Source organism: Lepidothrix coronata, unplaced genomic scaffold (genome assembly GCF_001604755.1).
Source record: "Lepidothrix coronata isolate B3197 unplaced genomic scaffold, Lepidothrix_coronata-1.0 Scaffold45, whole genome shotgun sequence".
NCBI lineage: Eukaryota > Metazoa > Chordata > Aves > Passeriformes > Pipridae > Lepidothrix > Lepidothrix coronata.
Window position 1 is genome coordinate 3,942,509 of NW_016690225.1, and position 25,460 is coordinate 3,967,968.

The window sequence follows — 25,460 nt, forward strand, 5'->3', positions numbered from 1 at the left end:
CCTCGCCAAGTTGCCCTCTAATGGCAACTCAGCGATCACCGCCTTCTCTGAGACCTTCTAAGCATAAGTTGGCGTTTTCAGATTTCAGAGCTCTTTTAGTTGAAAAAAGCGCTTCTTCATTTTCCTTTCCGTCAACTATACAAAAACTACAAAGGGCCTTGGAGTATATTTGATTACCTAAAATTGACTAATTATCATGAAATATACCTTTGATCCTCCTGCAGGTGCATGGAGCTTTGAAGTAGCATCCCTCTAAATTCCTAGTGTGGCCTTTACTGAAATGTTCCGATTTGTTTTTCTAGGAGAATTATAACTATGAAGGTTCTAAAATATTTCCTGTAAGAGGAAGATAGTGTCTCTTCAAATGCAAGTGCAGTGTTTCTCACAATAAAAGAATCAAGGGAAAAAAGCAACTGTTGTCAAATGCTGCCCCGGTCTAGTAGTAGAACGAACCCAGCTGGTGCACTGCAGTAGATTTAAGTTCTCGTGTATATGAAGTCATAGTACTGATAATAAGATTTTTCCCAGTGGACTGAATAAGGAAGTGGTTTATGTTCCATATTTCTCTTGTATGTCAAAAGTATTTCTAGCAATTATAAAACTATGTTAATCTATAGAAGTACTTCTACTGTTGGACCATTGTTCTAGTTTTCATTTAGAAAGAAGACAGGCGGCACTACTTAATAGTTAATCAGCAAGGCATGTGTCGCAACTAAGACAATTAAACAATATTTGCTAAGGATGACCCTTTTAAATTGAAACTCTCAATTTATTTCATCAGTTCTGAGAGTTGTCTGGCCTGTGGTTTGTATAAAGTTGTTCTTGATGAACTGATATGCCTCTAGTTTCTGGAACTTTCCTGATTCATCAATCAAAACGGAAAAGTGGCATGGCCAGTGGAACTGTAGTTTTACTTTAGTGCCCATCCTGAAATGAAATTAAAATTAATGAAGAGGTTCTTATGAGTTTTATTTGCTTATCCCTCCATGTCAGTACTTCTGTATTGATTTTTTTAAAGACTTTGTTTAGTTGTTTAAAGACCTTGTCGACCAAGGCTGATTCCATTCCTTGAAGAGTTCGTTGAACTGCTTGATAAAGGAAGCTACTTAAATGTGAATACTTAAAGTTATATAAGGCAGCTGACATGAAATTTTATTAGCCCCTGTTATATGTACCTAATTTGAGGTGGTTGGATATAAATAAAGTGAAACTTCAAGTCAATGGGAAACCGTTAAGTAATATTTCTGTAGAGTTTTCTGGGAGTTTGGGGAAGGAATAATTCTATTGCGGTTATTTCATTTTGTTCTGTAACTTGTGTTACATCAACTTGTCTTCAAATTTTTGATTAACCTGAAGTTAGCAGTGATTAAATAATGATAAGGGTAAGCAGTCATGTAAAGATAACACCTTACTTGTTAATCTGGTAGTGTGTTTTAAATAAGTGAAGTGAAACGTTGTTTAACTAGTGTCAGACTTCTAAGTTAGCTTAATTACAACTAATTTAAGGGACATAAATACACTTACAAAAACTTTCTGCTGCTAAAAGCTGATACTCAGTTTACTAAAATGTATATTTGCAAGTGAATACAATATGTATAGAGACAAAATTTTATTAGAAAGGCAGCCTAACCAGTTTTACCATATTATATACTTTATTAGTTGTTTGTTGCTTTCTCTCTTCTTATCCAGGTGTTTCTGCATTTGTAGAAGTTTGGTCATCTAACAGAACAGAAAATTACTCAAAAACCTTTGAACAGCAACTTCTTGATATGGGAGCCAAAGTAAGGAGACTATTTTGAAATAAATAGAATAGGAAAGCTCTTAATTACGCACTAGCTTGCTTGTTCTTCCTGTCGTGTATATTCCTTTTTAGTATGAGTTTTTAGAGGGCAGGAAAGAAGAAAATCACAGACCCGAGAGCAGACCAAAGTGCTGTGAAATTCTTGCTCTGACAGATGGGAAATGCATTTAAAGCCTCTCTACATCTAGAAACCTCTTTGCATATTAATGTGATAGCCTGCATTTCTTGTGAAGTATTGGGCTTGCCATGTACTGTGGGCAAAACAAATCAAAGTGTTGAAAACCTGTGGTTTGCAAGTATGTACCTTAGGTGGTTTTGTTTTCTTTAACTTGTAGGCAGCTGCTCTGTTATTAGTAAAATATTTTCTAACTCAAGTACCATGACATTTTACTCTTTCATTCCCTCTCCCACAAATGTTCTTCAGTTCCAGAAAGTGCTAGTAAAAATACATCTAAGAGACTCAGTGTATGTCAAAATGATTTTTTCCATACCAAATATAGTTGACTTGTAGGTGCAAAAGATGTTTAATTGCCAGCTGTAAAATTTCAGCCAGAGACCAAAGTCAGACTCACATCTTCCCTTCTTTCACATTATCACTGATTAATGGAGATTTTTACAGCCCACATCATGCTCTAGAAAACATTTGTGTGAACTCCCAGTGCTCTTTAAGTGGGCATGTGTAGATATGTCTTGCTGTAATTAAGAAAGCTTGCTGATCTCCCTCAGTCCTCTCTGTATGAAATAAGTTGAGAGAGTGTGACAGAACAGTAGGATAACTGGTTTTATTATAAAGCAAACGCAACTCTCAATAAATAACTCAAGTAACAAATATTTCTTGTTCTTTTGTGCTGTACTATCAGATCTTTGTAATTCAATTCTGATGATAGATTTTTCTCACAGAAAATATGACAAAAGCATAGGGCTTCAAAATTCTTCAGATTGATTGAAGTAGCCAAATATGGTGGAAGGTGCAAGCAGATGATGTGGATGAGCCTATTTAGCAGATCCCTGTGACTGAAAAGGGGTGGTCATGTCCCTTCACTATTCCAGACACTTCCCTTTTATTGGCTGAGCACATGATAGTAGACTGGCTTGGCTCATTGTGTCAGGAGATTAAATTCTGTATTAGTTTTTCACTAGATTGTTGATTCAGACATCTCCAGGTAAGTTCAGCTGAGCTGCAGAAGACGTCTGGGGTAAGGGAGGAGGTGGGAGGGGTGAGAGGGATGTATAAGATGGTGTTCCTCCATAATTTGGAGACAAAGCTATATCAAGCATCTGTCTCCTTAGGACATGAGCTGTCAGCTGGATACTGGCAAAAGTGAGTAAGCAATTGTATCTGGAGTCATAACTAATTTCAAGAGAGATTCATCTGTCCCATATACCTAGATACTTAAAAGTCATGAGATTTTGTCTGCTAAGAAGTCATAAATCAGCTTGCCACCAGAAATTTTTTGCAAAGCTGAATAGTTTTCTTAAAGCTAAATACAGACACAGCATGCTGAGAGCCAAGTATAGTGGTGCAGCTGAGAGAGCAACAGCTGAGAGAGCAACATTTGGCTGTGCTGAGAAGGTGCTGCTACTGTAAAAAATGGGTTGTATTGATCTCACCATGTCAAGTCACAACTGATCAAGCAGTTCTGTGTAGGGTGTTTAGTCTCCACAAAGGAAATTTTGACTGTGAAGAATGGAATATCTAGAACAAAAAACATTATCGCTTAGTTGTCAGTAGAAGCTGATAATTGACAATTTGATCAGATGTGGAATATAACTGTGTACTGACTTTAATTTTCTGTATTTCTCACTTTTTAAAGCATTCAGATATAATTTTTTTTTAGTGGCACCTTCAGCCTTCCCTCAAAACTAACAGCAATCTTTATTGATGAGAATTGGTTTAAAGAGTGAGATTAGCTGTACTCTTTAAGCCTGAGTTATTTGCTGAATAAAAGATATAATTTGCTATTTCTTTAGATAGTGGCATCTGCTTTCTATACTGGCTGTTGCATAAGAAATTATGTTGCACTACATAAGTAAGTGATACAGCTAGAGTAGGGAGCTGGAATTAGTAACCTAGAGAAAAGAAGTTTGAAAACAAAAGGCTACTCTAACCCTCTAGCCTGCATTGGCTTGAAAAATGAGGCTTGAGTTTTGATTGTTTGAGGATTTTTGCAAAGATGAGAAAGATCAAAAGAGTTTTTGACATAATGTTTTGAATAAGTTTTTATGCTAATGGTTTATACACTAAAATAGACTACAGTAGCTAGTTTCATTAGCATTTTCCTATTATCAGACTTACAGATGAGCTCTCTGTGTACTTCTGCAGGTCTCAAAAACTTTGAACAAACACGTGACCCATGTAGTCTTCAAGGATGGACGTTTGACTACATGGAAAAAAGCACAGAAGATGGGTGTAAAAATAGTTTCTGTACTTTGGGTGGAAAAGTGAGTACTCATGGTTATGATGAATGTGGCCTTTCTCAGAGATAATGGATTCTAGAATTGTTTTATTGAAAAACTTCAGTACAGAACCTGTTTTATTAATGTACTTGAAATAATGATAAATCCATGAGTAAATTGTAACTTTCCTATGACATTATTCCTATTATAAAGCATGTTAGTTGCATAAAAAGGTAAAATTCATTCTTAAAAAATGAATGTGTTGAAGTAGTTTCAAAGTACATTTGTTAACTATTCAGTGTTCTACTCCTTACTTTCAGATGGCATGCATAGGCAGTGAAGGCCAGGTATTTATGTTGAATAGAATTCTTCCATTTTCACACAATCCAGCCAGCTTTAACACCAAGGAAAAAATACTTTAAGTTCCAAAAAATGCAGGTGAAGCAAAATTGTATTTATGTGAACGTATTTCCCTAGGACTTGGATGTGCTATGGTAAAAAGAATCTCAAAAAAGTGCAGGTGAGTAGCATCAGCCATGGAAAAAGAATGAGAGTACCTTACAGGGGAGAGTCTTGGACGTGTCATACAGAAATACTGGCTCCATAATAGCAGTTCCACCACAAGAATCTTCTCTGCGACGCTGGAAGGCATTGAGTGGATGAACACTGTAGAAAGTTGAGACAGAGAGACAACCGGATATGTAACACTGTAGGAGACATCAAGGAGCTTTGAAATCCAGGAGTAAAATCCTCAAGAAACTTTTGCTGGATACCAGCAACAACGGGAAAAAAACAAGAAAAAGGATCTGGAGGGAAAACTTAAGCTATTTGGTAGGAAGGAGAAGGCTAGCATCTTCCTGGTATTTTTTTAAGTGTTCCTAGTATCATATTCAGACCAAGGCAAGGTCTTGGTATACGGCTTAGAAGATGAAGTTTGTTGGAACTGGGGGACTCCCTGAAACAGATGTATTTTGTTGCAGAGGAGGACCCAAGCTGTGAATTATGATTGAACTTCTCTGTAATCTTTTTCTTCTGCCTTTTAGTTTAAAGTAAATGCCAAAAGAAGAACAGAAGAACATACAGCTTAGATTGGTGCATACTGTAGGCAGAATTTATGGGAATATCATATCCTTGAACAAAGTATAGGTCAGGAGTGGTAGAAGCTTACATAAGAGATAGTAATAAATATTCTTACTAGTCATAGGGTTATGCAAATGAGGCACAGGCAGTACAAAATTAAATCAGTCTGTGCTAGCATTCAAATTTTTTTTTTGTAATAAGATGAGGAAACTGGAGTGCCTGACTTTTAATTATATGCCTTGTATATCAGTGTCTGAGACACTGATGGGCAGAAGACAGTCTGTTGAACCCTGGGAAAATGTAAAGAGTGTGTGCCAGTAAAATAGTTGTCCTGTGTGGATGGAAGCTTAGTTTAAACCTGACAACTGTGTAAGCAAATAATGCAGAGTTCTTATGAGTTGAAGTTTTAGCATTGCTAAAAAAGATGGATGGTTTAACCAGCTGCTCCGTTCAATAGCAAGGGGAACATTCTCAGAATGATCAGAAATGCTGTGAAACATCATTTCAGGAAATGTAATAGTAAGTGTCAACTGTCTAGTGTAGACTGGGGGTTGGGTGACTCCTATTGGAGTGCAATGCAAACCAAATATCTTAGTTATTGTTTGGTCTTAATTGGTTTGTGGATGGTTCTTCAAATATTTAAGTAATTTTTGTAAGTATGGCCACAGTATAAAATATATGTTCGTACTGGAACACCAAACCCAAGAACTTCTGTGACAGTGCTTAAATTCAAAAGGGAATCTGCTTGAAGTGGAAGTAGTTCTGTTAAGAAGCTAAGACAGTAAAGGGAATAAAATTCTTCCTAGTGTCAAGGAGACTATTTAAAGCATAAGTCCTCTTAAGCATATCAGAGAGAAGATGAATATCACATTTTGGGACTTACAGTAAACATTTCCATAACATTGTCACTTCAGCAGTAGTCAAAAATCATATTAAACAGAACATAAAGCTTCATGTAATGGAATGACAGCATTTTATTGTGGTTACATTTGGAATGTTGCCAGATATGGCAATTAGCATTACTGAAGTTTTCTTGTAAGGTGTGATAGAAGAGACAATAATGCTTCAGTCAGGAAAAGAAATGGGAGTGGAGGAGGGAGACTCTTGTGAATACAAATGTTCATATAGAGAGGCTGAATATGAAATGAATGTATATTTTCCTTTCCAATAAAAGAATGGGAAAGCATCACATGCATACGCCTGGATGCAGATTCAGAGAAAACAGTAAAAGATGATTTTCAGCAGAACTCCTTGATGCAGAAACATAGTCAGCAAAGATTTACATGGGTTTAGAAAATTGCTGAAGCAATTAAATGTTTATCAAAACATAAATACAGTGTTGTATCTGACCATGTCTAAACAAGAATTCTGTGGAACATAAACAATTGAAGTTTAAAAAAATTTGTAACTCTAGAGTAAAGGTATTTTTAATTAAAAAAAGTTGTTTAGTTTCCTTTTCTTTTGTCTCCTTTCTAAGAATAGTAGATATGTCTCATGTTAAAAACAGTGAACAAAATCATGGATTTGCTATTGTGCAAACAAATTTTAAGTTTAATGCAAAATGAGTGACAGCTTTGGGATCACTGAGAAAAATCTTTTTGCATTTTCTTCAACACAAATACAGTGAGCAACCTAAAAAAAATCAAAACCCAAAACCAAAAAGAACCCAATAAAAGACAGAATTGCTACAATCTGTGTCCTAATTAGGAACACTTAATACTTCCATATCGAACCCACGATTGTGAAACTCTACCTGTATATTCTTAACTCATCTCACAAATAAATGATAAATCATTTACATTCAGAATTGTATGCAAAAATTCTTATAATATATTTAGTGGCCAAATTTTCTTCTGTTTAGCATCTCTGAATCAACGAAATCTCTGAATTAGTGTAATTTTTCGTGTCGTCTGCATCTATGCTGATTGTTGTCCAGAATTCATTAACAGTCACAAAAGTCCACCGTTTTGAATATCTCTTTTTGATGCTCCAGAGAATTCTAAATTCAGTTTGTTTGACAAATGCACATAGTAGTTTGGCTTTTTATTTCGTTCAGAATTGAGTAACTGAGGATTAGATTATAATTGTACAGCCACAGACTTTCTAGCAGTTTCATCACTAGGTGTCAGTAGAGCCACACTGGTGGCTGCAGGAAGGACTTCAGCCACAACTTTGGAATGTGTGCAAAATAACATGAGTGGGAATCTTTCAGTTTCAGAACAGCAATTTAGAGGGCATCATTAGCACAAAAAACTTTATCACGTATCTGGCATGTAAGGTATAGATTCGGGTGATTTGTAGCATTACAGTAGTTACCTTAAAGTTACACACTTAGGAAGGATTGGTGTTACATTATTACTGGGCTCAGATGGCTTTTTTTGCAGTAAAGGTTCTCATTCTTAAAAAGAAACAAACAAAACTAAGAGAAGAAAACCTCTGCAAACCTGCTCTAATTTGTTGTACAGGTGTCAAGAAACTGGAGTACGTGTTGATGAGTCCTTATTTCCTCCACTGAACACTAGTGAAGAATTTCCACTACTGATCAAAAAAGTATGTGATTTTTTTTATGTTTTTTTAAATAGACCTAGAACAGTAAGCTTTAAAGTTTGAACTTAACTTTCTGACCTCAGGCATTTGAGCTGTTTATTTTCAAAACATTCTGTAAACTGTACTTATCCATCTAAATAGGATTTTAAAGATAGGCTGTTGGTGTGATCATGTGGCATCTTACCTGAAGAAAGTATACTAAAATACAGTTTTTGTATTGGTGAATAAAAAATGAAGATGTTTCATTGAGTTGCAACAAACTCTATTTTAAAAAAAATACCTTTAAAGCTTTAGCTTTGCTGCAAACAATAAAGATCTGTTAGATTCTTTCCTACTTCATATTAAAGTTCACTTTCAAAAATGTCTGCAATTATCTGTGACTCTCAAGATAAGTAGCATAAACACCAATAATAAATACTGTGATGAAGAGATAGGCAAATAGGAAGTATAGTTACTTCTGGCAGTTTTATACTATGTAACTAATAGTTTTGTGTGTCTTGTAGCACAAATGTATGCAGCCAAAAGATTTTGTTGAAAAAACTCCAGAAAATGATAGAAAGCTTCAGAGAAGACTGGACCAGATGGCTAAAGATTTAGCTATACAAAAGACAACAATTAATGCTGGTAAGAACTATTTTCGACTAACATTCAACTATCTGAAGGTATTTCTTTAAAGCACTTGATGGGGTTTTGTTTTTTGGTGGGTTTTTTTTTTTTTTTTTTAGTTTTATGCATCTCGCCATGAGAAATGAAGTTGACTTTTTACAGAGTTCTTTGCAAGTCTGTGGTGTTAAGGCATCTGTAATGATGTTAGATATAAGGAAACTATTTTTTGTTAAGCTTTTTCGAAAGAAAAATGAAACTTCATCTGAAGTTGTTATAGCATTTAAATATTAATATATAAATACAATTTCTTTGTGTAGAAACGGATGTACCAGTTTTACTATTTGAAGACAATGGTTCACTTATATACAGCCCTGTTAATAAGATGAAAGATCAATGCAATGCAATTGAAAGAGGAATGAAGGATATGAAGAAAAAAAATCTTTCTTCTACTGGTAAGAAGTTAAATTTTACTTATCTATGAACATGCACAGTTGGCTACTGTTTTTATTGCTGACTTTTTTGCACACTTGTCATGTTCTCACCTTCAGAATTTTTTTTTATCTCTTACTTGATTGCATGTCTTCCCATCTTCCCAGGTTTTGAGTAGGTACTGAACAACAGGATTTACAAATTAAATAAATTTGAATAACCTAATTGAATAAATGTAGTTGATTTCAAAATGCAGATCCGGGTGAATTAAATCTAGATTGTAGTTTTCAAATGTTTTTTAGTGCTTGCATTATCTTACTGAGAAAATATTAAGGTCTAAATCATTAGGTTTTGCGAGTTGTAAAAACTGTTGAATGTGGAACATCTTTTGGTGGGACAAATCTGTAGTATTTGAAGTTTTAAGATGTCTGTGTCAAGTAGACTGAGTTTCTAATTTGAAAAATAATTGTGAGAGGAAAGTGAAGATATAAGTAAGGATAAAGTGATGCATGGATGAAAAATTAAACTTCAGTGTAATTTAGCATGGCTCGTATTTGTTTTCTCTTTGAGTTTTAGGTAAACCTTCAAACATATTGAAAAGCATTTGTACTATATCAAGGCTTTGATGCTAATTGCAAGAACTGAAATGTCTTCCAAATTTTCTATTGAAGACTTGAATTCGAAAGGATGCCTAATGTGTTTTCTAGCTTAAGTAGTCAGGTTTGAAGATAGATATAACAAGAGTAAAAATAAATTGGCTTTTTAAATATTTTATGGTTGCAGATGAATTAAAATAATTTGTTAGAAAGGTAAGACCCTCATAATGTTATTCTCATAAAGTTAGGGGTTTGTTCCTGTGTTTTAGCATATTAACAGGATGTAAGAGAGATTATTGTGAAGTCTGTTGAGCTACATCAGTGGGCATCTTAACAGTATTGATCATGTATGCAATGGGTACGTATTTCAGACATCATGTCTTCTGTCAGTCACATGAGCAAAAAGCTCAAGTCAGGTGCTGGTGTTTGATCTCAGTAGAAATGCAAGGAGAAGACAGCCTTTCGAATTCATAAGGAGGGCTGCTTGAGAAGTTTGCCTGCTATCTTTTCTCCCCCAACAGTAAACTGCACCTTGAGCTTTTCTGAAGTGCTGTATTTTGTTGAAATCACACAGGAGTTCTGTCATGTTGGCTTAGCTGAGAATAGGGGCGTTATCCCATTGCCTGAAACAGCTTTGTATGTCTTTGTGCAATGTTAGCGACAAGTGATAGCTTAATACTGGCAGTAGCATAACTGTGCCAGCAAACTTCTTTTATTTCTGTAGATTAGTTTCGTGTTGATGAGGTAGAACATTGCAATTTGAGAGCTTTACCTTGAGTAAGTCTATTCAGCATTACAACTGCACAATGTAATTTTACATTAAGAATAGACCACCACATCCTGTGACAGCATTCAGTGTAGCTTCCATCTCTGATGCTTTGTGACAGTGGCCCTTTTGTTTGTGCTTGAGAGATATATGAGACATATGGATTAATAATGGTTAAAAACTTCAAGAAGCCAGTTTTATTTGAGGACTGAATTTAAGACCTCTTCAACTGTCAGTTGAAAGTCTGATCCTTTCTTTTCCATGTATTTCATTTTTCTTAGTGTAGTTAGCTACACCATATGTTTAAAAATATTATCTATACTTTTAAGCAAATAACATCAAGACTTCCCCTAAAATCCACAGGAGCGCTTGCAGAAATATTGCTGAAGCTTTGAACTCAACATTTGTTTAAGCAGAAGCATCTATTGCAATTATCAGATTGTAGAACAACAGGATTTTTAAAAATGTATTCTGAATAATCAGAGGTATTATCTTGTTTCAGAGGAATTTCATCTTAAGAGTTATGAATATATTGTGTACCACCTCGCACAAAATAATTTCCTGAACATTGCTACAAGAAATTATACATTTTTCCACTCTAATTATTTTTAATACGTTGTGTCGAGGTATGTGGTATGATACTATGATGTTGTGCAAAAGCTACAAGGCGGTGCTAACGCTGTGGTAGCAAAAATGGTTAATGAGTTTCCAGTATTACTCTAGCAAGCTTTATCAGTAAAATCTTGCTGGTTTTCTCTACAAATACAAGAGTGAAAGTGAGTCCCTCTGTTACTTTGTTTCAAGAAAGCAGAACAGGACTTATGGGTGCTTAATGACCAGGTAAGGAGATATGATAGCTAAAGCTGTCGTAGGTTCTTGTCAACAGAGAATGTGCTTTGTTTCTAATCCATTTTCTGTTTAGTTTTTGATGACTTGCTATATAATATCCAGAGAAGTGGCTAAATCCTTTTTTTGGTTCCGTAATTCCTTATATGTTTTACTGAGAAATTGATACTCTTTTGTTTTGTTCGATAAATTTATATCAACACTTTCTGTGTTCTGCAGGAGAACAAATCGAAGACTGCTTGAACTCAAGTTATGATTATCTCTGGGGAACTGAGAAATTAAAGAGACAGAAAACAGAGGTAGTAGAACACTCCTGTGATACTTGGACTGATAGTCTTGTATCCACGAGTGCATCAGTGAATTCTTCATCACAGGGCAATGAGCGAAAAAGCTTAACACCAAAACGACATACCAGAAGTAGTTTAACAAAGAAACAGATTATACAGCGCACTTTGGATGACAAATTGTCTTTAGAAAAGAAACAACCAAAGTCTCCAAAGAAAAATCAGAAGAATGAAAAGAGCAAGACTACTTCAATTGCAAATGAAAGTTCTCTTCTCAGGGACTTCGATCATATTACTCCTTCCAAAAAATTAGTGCAGCTAAATACTGTTCCTTCTTTGATTGACAGTCTCTCTAATTCACCTATGAATAGTGAAGACTTAAATACGTGTTCACTGGATAAAAGCTTCCCTGATGACAAAAATGATAGTATTCTTGAAGTCAAGAAGAGGAAGAAACTACAACCATTACCTAATTTGAAGTTGTTTACCTCAGAACTGAGTGCATCAGGGTCTAAAGGGCTCTTGCAAGCAGTTACTACATATAGCAAGTCGTATTGTACTGAAGAGGCTTCTTATGAAGACTTCTTTTCATCATCTAGTTTAAATGAAAATCAGGTACAGATAAGAGTGCCAGATGAATCACAGAGTCGTCCTGAAGTTTGTTGCAAAGACTCTTTTACCAGCAGAGACTTCTGTCATGTGAGTTTCTCTAAGCCACATAGTACTACCAAGAAACATAGGGAAAAGTCTATTTCAGTGCATGATTTTCCAGTAAAGAAAAAATTCAAACCAGCTAAACTTCCCGGAAACAGGCCGTTAAATATATCAGGTGGCACTGCAGAGGCTCTAGATTCTGGTGATGTGAACAGGCTGCCTCAGCACGCTCATGGAAAGTCCTACAGAAACAATGTGAATTACTGTGCTCATACTACTGGTAAGTTACTACCTAGAGCTGGAAAATCAAAAGATATCATACTGCATTAGATATACTCATGCAACTAAATTGCAAAATATACCAACATTCCAAAAGGGAAAATATTTCAGAAACACACCAAAAGAAGAAAATGCTGCAGTACTGACTTTATTTCTGAGTAAAATAAATGAGCGCATAGGATCCAAAAGAACACCTATTTGTTTTCCCATACATTAAAAATACAAAGAAGTCATAAGAGATAGAAAACTGTTTACTATATATAACAAAAGTAATGTTGAGCCTTCTTTTCTCTTAATGTTTGGTATTTTGAAAAATTTCTGCTCCTATTCAAAATCTGTTTAAGACACCAAGGTCTTTCTCTTTTAAATGTTATGGTGCTCTTGTAAAGTAGCTCCTCATCATAGGTTGCCTTGTTCAAACTATTTTTATTTCACAAGTAAAAATTTCTACTAAAATTGCAAATAGGAGCATAAAATCTATGGTGGAAAAAATACTTGACTTAGCAATTTCTAACTTGTTCAGAGGTGAAGATGGAATAAGACATGAGTTGCAATGTAAGCATCTTCTTCAACCATGACTTTTTTATATGAATTGATCTTCGTCTTTAATAATAATTTTAAGAATATTTTTTATATTTAAGCATTTTCGAGTTAGTTTAGCTTAAGGTACTTAAATGAAAATGTATAATAAAATATTGAATCTCAGGAAGTTCCCTGCAAAATGGTCCTAACTTGTATTGGGGTAGTCATTTTCCAATTATGATATTTTGAGCTCTGTTTGTCAAACTTTACATGGAGTTGAATATTTGTAATTATAATTGTATATTTTAGTAGCTTGTTTTTCCTAGAAAATTCTATAGCAGTTCATCAATGAATTATATGAAATTAATTATTAACTTAAAGGGCTCAACAAAGTTGATGTCAGAGTTATGAAATCTAGTTGAACGGTGACTGCCCTATATCTGTAATTAGTTGCTGAACTGTGATCTGCTATTTTGGGTTCACTACATCTGTATTTTAATACCTGAAGTGCATCGTTACAGCACAGTTTAAAAATCAGTGGATGCAGGTGTGTTATAAATGTACACCCATAAATGACAGCTTACTTCTCCAAGTGATAGAGGAGCCGACAAGGAGAGGTGCCATGCTGGACCTTGTCCTCACCAACAGGGAAGGGCTGGTGGGGAGTGTGAAGCTCAAGGCCAGCCTTGGCTGTGGTGACTATGAAATGATGGAATTCAGGATCCTTGGGGCACTGAGGAGGGCACACAGCAAGCTCACCACTCTGGACTTGAGGTCAGCAGACTTTGGCCTCTTCGGGGATCTGTTTGGTAGAGTACTGTGGGCTAGGGCCCTTGAGGGAAGAGGGACCAAAGAGAGCTGGATAATATTCAAGGATTTTCTCCTCCAATCTGAAGAATAATGCATCCCTACAAAGGGAAGGTCATGGAAGAATGCCAGGAGGCTTGCATAGATGAACAAGGAACTCCTGGACAAACTGAAATACAAACAGGTAGTTTACAGAGAGCGGAAGCAGGAAAAGGTAGCCTGTGAGGAATACAGAGAAATTGTCTAAAGAGCCAGGGATCTGGTTAGGAAAGCTAAAGCACGGGCAGAAGTAAATCCGGCCAAGGACATCAAGGGTAACAAAAAAGCTGCCTTAGGTGCATCAGCAACAAAAGAAAGACTAGGGAAAATGTGGGTCCTCTCAGGAAGGATACGGGAGACCTGTTTATCCAGGACATGGAGAATGCTGACTTATTCCAGTTTTTTTGCCTCAGACTTCACCATCAAGTGCTTTGGGCACACTGCCCAAGTTGCAGCAGGTGAAAGCAGGGATTGAGAGAATGAAGAACCACCTGCTCTGGGTTTGACACCATTTAAGGAATGTGAAGGTTCCCATGCACAAGTCCACGAGACCCGACAAGATACATTCATGGATCCTAAGGAAACTGGCCAAGGAAGTGTCTAAGCCACTATCAATCATATTTGAGAAGGCATGACAGTCCTGTGAAGTTCCCACTGACTGGAAAAGGGGAAACATAACACCCATTTTTAAAAAGGGAAATAAGGAAGACTCAAGAACTACAGGCCAGTCAGTCTTACATCAGTGTCTGGCAAAATCCTGGAGCAGCTCTTCCTGGAAACAATACTAAGGCACATGGAAAATAAGGAGGTGATTGGTGGCAACCAGCATAGCTTCACTGAAGACAAATCACGCCTGACAAATTTGGTAGTCTTCTACAATGGGGTTACAGCAGTGGTGGATGAGGGAAGAGCAACAGATGTCATCTACCTGGACTTGTGCAAAGCATTTGACACTGTCATATGTGACATCTTTGTCTCTAAACTAGACAGATGTGGATTTGTTGGATGGATCACTCAGTGGATAAAAAATGGGCTGGATGGTCACACTTTTAAGAGCTGCAGTCAACGGTTTCTCTATGTCCAAGTGGGAATCAGTGACAAGTGGCATTCCTCAGGGGTGGGTATTGGGACTGGTGCTGTGCAACATCTGTCAGTGATAGGGGCAGTGAGATCAAGTGCATCCTTAGCAAGTTTGCTGATGACACCGAGCTGTGTGGTTGACAATGCTGGAAAGAAGGGTTGCCATCCAGATAGGCCTTGACAAGCTTGAGAGGTGAGCCTGTGCAAACTTCATGAAATTCAACAAGGACAAGTGCAAGGTCCTGCATGTGTGTCAGGACAATCCCAATCACAAGTAGAGACTGGGTGGAGAATGGATTGAGACCAGTCCTGGGGAGAAGGACCTGGGGGGGTTTGGACAAAAAGCTCAGTATGCCTTGGCAATGTGCACTTGCAGCCCAAGAGGCCAACCACGTCCTGGGCTGCATCAAAAGCATGACCAGCAGGTCGAGGGAGGTGATTCTCCCTGTCTCCTCTGCTCTTGTGATACCCCACCTGGAGTGCTGCATCCAGCTCTGGAGCCCCAGCACAGGAAGACGTTGATCTGTTGGAATGAGTCTAGAGGGGGCCCCAAAGATGATCAGATGGTTGGAGCACTTCTATGACGACAGGCTGAGAGAGTTGGGGAGAGTTCAGCCTGGAGAAGAGGAGCTCTGGGGGGACCTTAGAGCACCTTCCAATACCTTAAGGGGGCACGTAGTGATAGAACAAGGGGGAGTGGTCTTTATCTGAAAGACAGTAGGTTTAGCTTAGGTATTAGGAAGAAATTCTTTACTGTGAGAGTGATGAGGCACTGGAACAGGTTGCCCAGAGAAGGTGTGGACTACTCATCTCTGGAAGTGTTCAAGGCCAGGTTGGATGGAGCTCTAAGTAACCACATCTACGGAAGTGTCCCTTATTGCAGGGGAGTTGAAACTAGGTGATCTTTAAGGTCCCTTCCAACCCATTCTATGATTCTAAAATATATATGAACATACTGTATGCGTATTTTTGCCATGGGACAATGTGCTAGAAGACTGTTCCTAAACTATATATTTCCTAATGTCAAAGAACAGTCAATTTTTCATTTAACAATCATGGAAACAAATACGGAAGGAGAAAAATCACAGAATATTTTGAGTTGGAAAGGACCCACAAGGATCATTGAAGTCCAACTCCTGGCCCTGCAAAGGACAGCCCCAAGAATACAGAATATGCCTTGAAAGCATTGTCCAAGCACTTCTTGAACTCTGTCAGACTTATTTGCTACATTTAAACTTAGATATGTCAGTTAATTCCAAATTTTAAATTCTAGTGATTAAATTATGATCTATATTCTAGCATGTCATGCTTTTATTGTCATGCTGGACAAGTTCTTTAAAATAAGAGATTATGGAGGAGAAAAAAAGGAACAGTATTCAGCAAACAAAAGTTATCTAATGTATACTTTTTATTCTTTTTGTTAGGAACATCTGTAAGTCTCAATTTGTGTTTCTAGTGATTTTAATAGTATTTGTGATTTATCAGTGGTGGCCATTTTCCCAAATATAATATATTCAGCTTCATGCATCTGTTGTGCAGTCAAGTAGAAACTCGGGTTTAACAGCTCAAATGAGCTCACTTCAAAATGGAAGGAGTCAATAATGAAAGAAGAGTTGTATTTTCCTTAATAATGCAAGTTTTGTGGAAAAAAATGAAATTCTTGTTTTAAACTTTCTGCTGTGACTCTGTATGCTGGAATAATTGATTTTTATTAAATACAGGTTAAGTATTTCCTTTTTTTTTATTAAATGCAAGTTGACTCTTGTCCCTATTAGTAAATAAATAGTAAATTGTTTGTTTTTCTGTATATTGTACATTATTGTAAAGCTGATAAATGCAGTAAAATATTTTTACAAGCCAAAGAATTATTTTCACTCAGATATATATATATACACAGTTAGGAGTAATATATACAATTAGGAGTCATATAAAATTTTATTATATTTTTATATATTTTAAATAACAAACATTTTTCTTGCGAATTTTTTTGGTTACAATTTTATGTCAGTAGCACTTTTTTCCCAGTGTCTTTAATGACAAGAAGATTTTATAAGCTTCCTTTCCTATTTGGAACATTTGATTTTAAAGTAGAAGTGTAATATGCAGGGTAATCTGAAACTAACTTTTTGAGCCCTAATGCTTATGTGGTAGCAAGCTCCTTTGTAGGGTCCATTCAAGGCTGCCCAGTTCTGCTGAGTAACAGAGACATAAATATGGCTACTTCTTTCAGTTCAGTCCAAGTTATGTGACTTAATCTACAAGCTGAAATAATAATGGGCAAGGAATGCAAGAGTATGCTCATTTAAGCTTTTATCATACTAAAATGATTTAGAAACTTGAATTCAGACTTAGCATGATTTCCAGTCTTAAAAATAAGCTTAAGGATTAGCTGAGTGAATTGTAGATATTTATGGTGAATATGGGAGGCAAATATTATCTTAATTGGCCAAAAGACATAAACTAAGACCCATTGTAGTGTAATTAACGTAGTTAAGTGTTACGATGGGAAATCTGAAATATCATTCTGTTATTTGGTGCAAGAAATCATTACATTTAATTTAGGTGAATGAGTTTTACCGGAGTTTCTAGGTGCTGTGAGGCTTAATGCTGCCAAAATACTGTTTATGTCTTTAAAAGCACACACATGAAAACTTCCTTAGACTTGATGTGCCTTTTGGTTTTTTCAGTTTTGGAAAAAGACAAGCTCACTAAAAAATATTGTATGATGTCTTCTATTGACATTATGTCTTTTTGCAAGACAACTGAGGCATGAAGAAGAAAACTCTTCCTGGATTCCTTGTTTTATTTATCTTCACAAAAAATTTGATTCTAATTAATAATTAAAATAGAAAAGGACAAGTATGTCTGAATAGAGGACTGAGGATTATTTTGATCTAGTCAAGTTTACAAAACCTGATGACACTTGTCCTAGAGCACCTAAAAACTACATAAAATTGTTCTAAACCATTAACAGGGTCTCTTTGAGAACATGAGGGTCACATAAGTTTTCAGAAGACTTGAAGAAATTGTGTTCTCTGTAGTAAAAACTTGGTATTTGCCCATGCTGGATTAATATCTCCAACAATAATAATAAAAAAAGTTATTAAATATTCTGTGCATATGTACCTGAAGGATTACTAATGGTGGCAAATTCAGACTTAATTTCTTCATAGCTGGGATAAATAACTGTAGATAAGTACAAAATAGTAGATACAACATAGCTTAATTTAAGTAACACTTCAGTACAATATTTTTTAAGTAGAACATTATAGATAAATTTTTTATTAGATAGACATGATTTATTTGATTGAACAAAACTAGCTCATTGTGCCTAATCATTGCTTTTTAACTCAATGGAAATATCAAATATAATTTTGAAGATCATATTCTGGTTCAAAACTTCTCACTGGTGATAAAATTATCATGAATGAGTAGAAACTTAAATTGCAAAGTAAAATCACTCTAATTTGTTATAATACCTCAGAGAGCTGTTAATTTTGGTACCCATCACTGAGTGATGTTTTAGAAGAGCATTTAGGAGATCTAATGGACCACAGTGGCATGAGTTACCTGCATATTTCAACTTAATTTAAGGATAACAGTGAATGGCATTGTTTCAAAAAGTTCTGTCAACTTTATCTGAAGCACCCTAGGAAAAGCTACTAAAGATGAAAACTCTTTACTTATGCCTGAGTAACTACTTTAAAAAGCAATCAGGGAAAAACAGACAACACCGAAGCTTGAGACCTACAGAAGGGAAAATCTGGAAAGTGCTTGAAAAGTCCTGATAGTCAGGAACTAGTAGGAACTAGATTGCAAAGAATAGTCCTTATTTATGTAATGCCTAAGATCCCTGAGCTGATAATCAGAGATGAGGGACATTATTCCCTCTTCCTGCCTTCCTATAAATATGATGAGCCTATGGGAGTGAACCCTAGCTGGAAAGTGGTCCAAGAATACAGGTCTTGAGACTTTAATCCCAAGTGGATCAAGAGCTGTGGAACATGAGCTGTGGAGCAGGAGCATTCAGGTCAAGAGTGGCAAAAGGAATATTGCACCACTTTTCACTGTCATCCCCCAAACCACCCCTCAAAAAAAAATAAATAAATTTCAGGTATTACGGTACCTGAAATTACTTAAAGGATATTTGGAAATTACCAGAGACTGCCTGGGGTAAAGCAGTGGAGTAGATGATCTCCTGACATCCTATGCAGTCGTGTAGTTTGTAGATTTTTTTAAGATTGAAAATATATGTTTAAAAGGTCTGTTTTTCACAAAACAGAGGTAAAAAATAGGTAAATTTTCATAAAAAAGGGGGTAAATTTCGTTTTTTTTTCTTTAGTGGCAAGGTTTTTTTCTCCTACTTGCCATCAGTCTTGCTCAGTGATTGAAAATGATGGGCCTCAATGCAATACTAAATAAAATTAACATAATTAATTGGTTCTCCCTTTATTACATGACACTTTGTATTTAAATATTGGATTTAAATGAAAAATTGCACCTGAAAACCCGGTTTAGTTGTATTACACAAAAATTACTATAATAAATTTTGACTAGTTTAAAGGCTATAATTTTAAAATTAGTAATCAGTAATGGATTGTAATTTGTTGTTTTTCTACCACCTCAAGGAGTAAGAGTTTAAATAGCTGACAGAGGAAAAACAAATGATTTTTAGTTATGTATGCATTCAGGCTTGTAAATATGGAGAGTACCCTTCAGTATTTTCCAAAAGCAATCAAAGAAACCTATTTGGCAAGAGCTGAATTTAGGCTTCTTTAATCACTAATTAAACGTTTTGAACTGGTTTCATACATTTCTTTGAAATGAAAAATTAACAAATGTTCTAAAGTAGACTCCATTGAATTAAATTTGGGGAAAATTATCTCCTTAAATTTTGAGCAACTAAAACTTCATTGACCAAAAGATAAATCAAAGTTTTTCATCTTATGCAAGCAAGCTAATTTCTCAAACAATTCAGGAGTTTATTATTTTGTTCTTATAAAAGTCATCCTCACCGTGTTGAAGAATTAAATGTGTTAATTCATAAAATACATAATGAAAAATACTGCTTTTTGGCAGCCACATTAGAGTGCATTCTTATGGACGATGCCTTTTTATAAATAATAGAGTTGATATGCCAGGATGTGCATGTAACCGTGACTGCTAACAGCTTGCTAGATTTACTTGCAAATTGTTTGAAAACATTTCAGACCTTCAGGTCATTTTATATAGTGTGTACTGAAACCATTGGTGTTTCAAAGTGAAAGGGAAAATCTAGTCACTGCTGCTTCAGACTCAAATATCTATATTCAGAGAAATTGCAAATTTGATAATGAATAGAAAGCAATTTAGCTGATTCTCTACATGTACTTAATATATGGTTTTCAAAATATTGGAAATTGGGAGTTTTGCAACTAGTTCATTTACAAAAACAGGTACTGAAAGATGAAGTCAGATGCTTGAAAGTCATTCTTTTTCTCTAGTTGAAATACCATGAAAAGTAACTGGTGCAAATTATTAAGTCTCTTAACTATACATAGCACTGCACCATGATAAAATAATTGGTGGCAGTTTCACAAGATTGCATATTTACTTTCAAGTTTCTAAATTTTATTTCTAGGTGACGAAAATGAAGTTTCAGAGTGTCATGTTACTGATGGCTCTTGCAAAGTTTTTAATGAATGAAAGAATAAATGCAATGGAGGATTAAGAAAAACTAGAAGACTCCGAGTGGTCAGTTTAACTGGACATTTGGTTTGTTAAGCTCTTTCTTTTTCTTGGAGAATCACTGAACGCTTTTATATGTACGAAAAATAAATGCATTCTCTATGCACTATCAATTTAATAACTTTTTTTTCTGAATCTCACTTTTCTTGAAATATTACACTAGTGGTCTTCATGTATAACCACAGAACTCAGCTTTCTGGTAACTTGTGGTGGCAGAGTCCATGCCAAGCTGACATCATAAAGGAGTTTAATAAGCCAGCCTGAACTGTTTTGCCTGAAAAGCCACTGAAGTAACCTGAAAAGATGCCTGTCCCTTTTGGAGGAGTTACTAAATGTGGCAGTGTTTTTTTAATTGTTTTATAGTACATCATCACCAGTGGATGTTTCTGCACGATAACGATTTATGCAAGATTGTCTTTTAGGTTGCAGTAAAACTAAATATCTGAACTTAATATTTGAGCACAGTTTGGCTGTAAAAAAGGGAGAGAGGCTTGGGTCAGCACTGAATCTTTTTTTAGTTGTTTTTCCTTTCTAAAAGTTTTTTTAAGTAAATATAAAACTGATCAGGAAAATGAATATTAGTTCTTTTTATCAGTAAATATTAGAAAGAAATTCTTTACAGAGGGTAATCAGCCATTGGAATGGGCTGCCCAGGGAAGTGGTGGATTCTCTGTCCCTGGAGGTTTTTAAGATGAGGCTGGATGTGGCACTTAGTGCCATGGTCTAGCAACTGTGGTGGTATTGGATCAAGGGTTGGACTTGATGATCTCAGAGGTCCTTTCCAACCCGTCTGATTCTATGATTCTATGATTCTATAAGTAACAAGTCATACAATAAGAATGAGTGCTGAATTGTTTTGAGAATGGGAAGTCCTAAAGTACTAAAGTTTAACTGGTACCTATTGGAGTTTCAAAGGGACTGATCACAGATTTTGATCTTATTTTATGTAAAAGATGTGAGCAGGTGCAATTACTAGGTTCAACCTTTTAAATATCTCGAAGATGGGATATTCATTTCCATGGACCAATGATCTTCTCTGGGTTAAAATTATTATTTGACTTCTCTGAATATTGCTACTTGTTACTTTTCTTATGTATTTTTTCCCTTTACTTTCCTAAATATGTAGATATTTATTATTCATAAAATTAATAACTATTATGTAGAACATATAAATCATTTCACTCTAGATCCACATTCTGTAGAAGCAGTTAAGACAGTCTACTTTTTAGGCTATAGCATCTCTCCAGAAGAGTTTCATTTCCTGGCACAGAAATCTGACTAAAGATGCTAAATGTAAATCCACAAACCACAGTCAGTATCTCCTTCTAAGGCTACCTGCAGAAATGGTGTGTGGAGATTTGTCAGATTTGTTGGTACTGATTCCTTCTTCTGTGCAATTACACTACATCAGTGCTAGTTTTGACTCATTTCTCTTAAGATCCCAACATAACTATTATATACTCAAGAGAAACAAAAACAAGTATGAAGTCCTTTTTTATTGTTCCCCTTTTTCAGACCTGACCTTGCAGTCAGAGGTGGTTCTGTTTGGTATCTGCTTGCAAAGAATGCTCTGTGAGGTGTTTAACAGTAGCAAAGCTAAGTAGGCTCTGGGGAAAATTCTTATGCAGTGTTTCGAGATTGCTGCTTTCATCCATCCATTTCAGCTGGGTGATAGTACAGTTTCACTCAAATATCAATAAAATAGCAGTACATACTTTCATTCATGTCATGAATGCTTTCTAAAACTAATTTTAAAGGTTTTCATTGTCAGTTTAACTATGCAGATTCATTTAAAGACAGTTTTTGGGGAGAGTGGGAGTTTGATTGAAAGGTGAAAAGAACTTCACAAAAAGATGCTATGTGATTAACCAGACAGTCTGGCAACTAGAGTCTTGCACTGAAAAGTTTTAAGAGGGCATCGATTTGAACAAAACTAGACTGTGTAAATTTTTGTAAATAATTAAATGGCAAAACTTCTCTAGTAACAATCAAAATGTGTTCTTGAAGCTTTATAAAAACAAAAAAAATTATACAAATTTTTATTTAATACTTTTTTCCAATGGCTACAACTTAAACATTGCAATGTTTTGCTAACTTTTGACAATGTGAAAGTGAAGTTAGAAAACATTAGTTTGTTTCCTTTGCCCAAACAAAAGAGTGTCTGAGATAAATAGCACGAATACTTTAAAAACTATTATTTTATTGAATCATGAATTATTATGAAGTATTTTTCTAATGTTTATTTAAATCTTAAAAGAAATTTTATGTTAAAAATACAAGTCCAAAAGAAATGCCATTTCCTAGTTATTTTAATGTACAAACATTTCCATGTGATGACTATGTTAATCTTCAGACAGACTGTATTACTGGAAATCTGGTGTAAGTGTAATCTGTTAAATTCATTATTTTGCTTCTCAAATTAAAGATAGCTATATAAATTTCAGTTAGGTTTTTGTCATAGAAAAAGAGTCTAAAAAATCTACTGCCTCTTTAAAAATATTTTAGATGTTTGCTGAATGTAATTCCTGAACAAAGTCTAAACTGGAACTTTTATTTGTAATTTATTACTCATTTGCTGTGGTGTATACTACAGTGAACACTACAATTCTAACTCAGTACAGTGAAAGCATATCAATAGGCATTTGGAGATCACTATGTGATGCTAAATATTAAAAAAACCATGGAAAAATACCTTTATGAAATAAGACTAGGTGTAAGTGTTAATATTATTTACTTCCATGGTTATTTCTATTTGTCATTTTTAGTTTCTTTAATATAAATCAAGCTGTAGATTCTGTATTTCTCTACTTTGCTTAATGTGTTATGCATTTGTTTTCTTCAAAACCTCATGCAAGTTGAGTTTCCTGTATTTTGTTTTAGCTGAAGTCAAAATCAGGGAATTACTTTGTTCAGATGCTTGTATATAACAATTTTAAATTACGAGTACTCATAATTTCTTTGTCTACACTCTTTATATAGGCATGCTTATTGTACTCTTAACATGGAAGACTTCTAATCAAATTTATCTAAAATTGTATTGTCGACAAACAAAAGCCATGAAGACAGAGCAGTTTATAATGACGGCTGCAGACGTGTGGGGGGAAGATAAGTAAGATTGTCAGGAATCTTTAATGGCTTCAGGAAAAAGCTTTCCGGATTTAAAACAACACTACCACCCCAAAACCAGGACTTTTGGTATGTTCAAAGGCAGTGCATAAAGATAAATTTATAGAGTTGACTCTTAGTTTTGAGAGACAGCAACACTTCAATGAGGATAGTTTCAGATTCTTCTCCTACAGAGTTGTTAAGGATAAACACTGTCAATTAATGTCTGTGAATGTCATCAGGAGTCTTCCCTGCTCTAGAAATTTAAGTTGATGATACTGGATTTTATGGATAAAATAAACCCTTTATGTATTGTGATGCATTTTTTAATTATTCCACGAAATTAGATACATAGTTCTTTGTTGCTTTGCATAGGGAAGACAAAGTGAAATAACTAAAATTAATCATAAAGCCAAAAATGTATTCAAACAAGTTATTTACAATGGTGATAAACTTGGTATGAGGTTGAGTGCTCATTGCTTATTGTCACAAAAAAGTTTACATTTACCACAGTGCCTGCTGCATGTCACAAATGTAAATATTTTGTACTTTAAAAATATGACTCATTATTAATAACCAGTTAACTGCCATTTTTATTCAAATAAAAAATTCGTTTCCTAGTTTTAGAAGGATATGAGAGGCTATGGATGTCTTTTAAAGCATCTAACAGTATGATATCACTAGAAATGCAACTCAAATTTTACAGTAAAAAAATCCTTAATATACTGCTTTCTGAGTGAATAGAAGAAACTCTTTAACCACATAAAAAACCAGTTAAATATCATGAGGGATAATTAAAACTGTATTTTCACAAAGACGACAGTGTGGACTTAACTGGAATTCCTTCAGTTTTGTTTTTAAACATTCATCTTACCTTGTATTTCTATAGCTTTTGGATTTGGGTGAAGGTACATGTGTCAACATTGAACTGATGAGATTTTTTGAGAGGAGGGGAGATTTTTGCGAAGAGTCTAAGCTTGTGCTGTGAAACAATTGGTGTCAATAAATTTCTGCTCACTCAAATTACATATTGGTTGTTTTTTAGAACCTTTTTTGAGAAATAGTGGCTTAAGTAGATGGAGAGTTTTGACTTTTTTGTTTGCACAGAATTAAGAAAAAAACCCACTTCACTGGTTTTGGTTTTTTTTTTTCTATAAGATTGGTAGATATTGTGATTTTTGTTTCAGAGACTATTTATGAGGTCTTACATAAAGTCAGAACATATTTTTTATTATTACTTTTAGGCAAGTAGGAAATTGCTCAAGATCTATCCATGGCGAACAGTAGATAGGGATAAGTATTGAGAATAAAATCCTGGAATCCCAGGTTACTTGAAGTACATCTATATCATCTCCATCCTTTTATTTAAAAGTCTATGCATTCTTTATTTCATGGTGGAAGGGAGGCTTTAGTGTGAGAAATAGAGGTAGCTCTTTCTGGCTCAGAGCATGAGGGGAACAGTACATAAACATTGTTGAAGAAGTGAGAGCTCGGAGTCCATGCTTGACGTGTACATACCTCATTGCTGAACATAGGTATATATTCTGTTCTTTTCCAGTTTTGGGGTGCAGTGTTACATTTAGCACTGAGGTCATAACCATCATGCCAGAAAACCAGCCAATCCACTGGGCTGCAGCTGGTTTGACAGAGAATCAGTGTAAAACTGAAACTGTTTTCCTTCTTGGCATCAGAAACTACCAGGAGGAAAAGGAACTGCTGCTTAGATCCTCTTTTCTTTTTTTTTTTTTTTAATTTAACTCTTGGAAAAATGAATGCCCAACATAAACCTACTGGTGTCTGGCATGACTCTATAGGTTGGAAATCCTTTAGTTGATACAACTGCTTTCTAAATTATAGCCTCACAGATCTTGAAAATTGAACATGAACATGAACAA

General features: G+C 35.2%; 1 protein-coding gene across 1 annotated transcript in view; it reads left to right on the forward strand.

Annotated features, from left to right (window-relative positions):
• Positions 1-25,460, forward strand: part of MCPH1 (microcephalin 1) — a 119,726-nt gene that overhangs the window by 516 nt on the left and 93,750 nt on the right. The window contains 7 exon segments of the mRNA XM_017814560.1: positions 1,690-1,781; positions 4,125-4,243; positions 7,744-7,828; positions 8,329-8,449; positions 8,749-8,883; positions 11,288-12,286; positions 20,354-20,466. Of these exon segments, the coding sequence (XP_017670049.1) occupies positions 1,690-1,781; positions 4,125-4,243; positions 7,744-7,828; positions 8,329-8,449; positions 8,749-8,883; positions 11,288-12,286; positions 20,354-20,466 (1,664 nt within the window).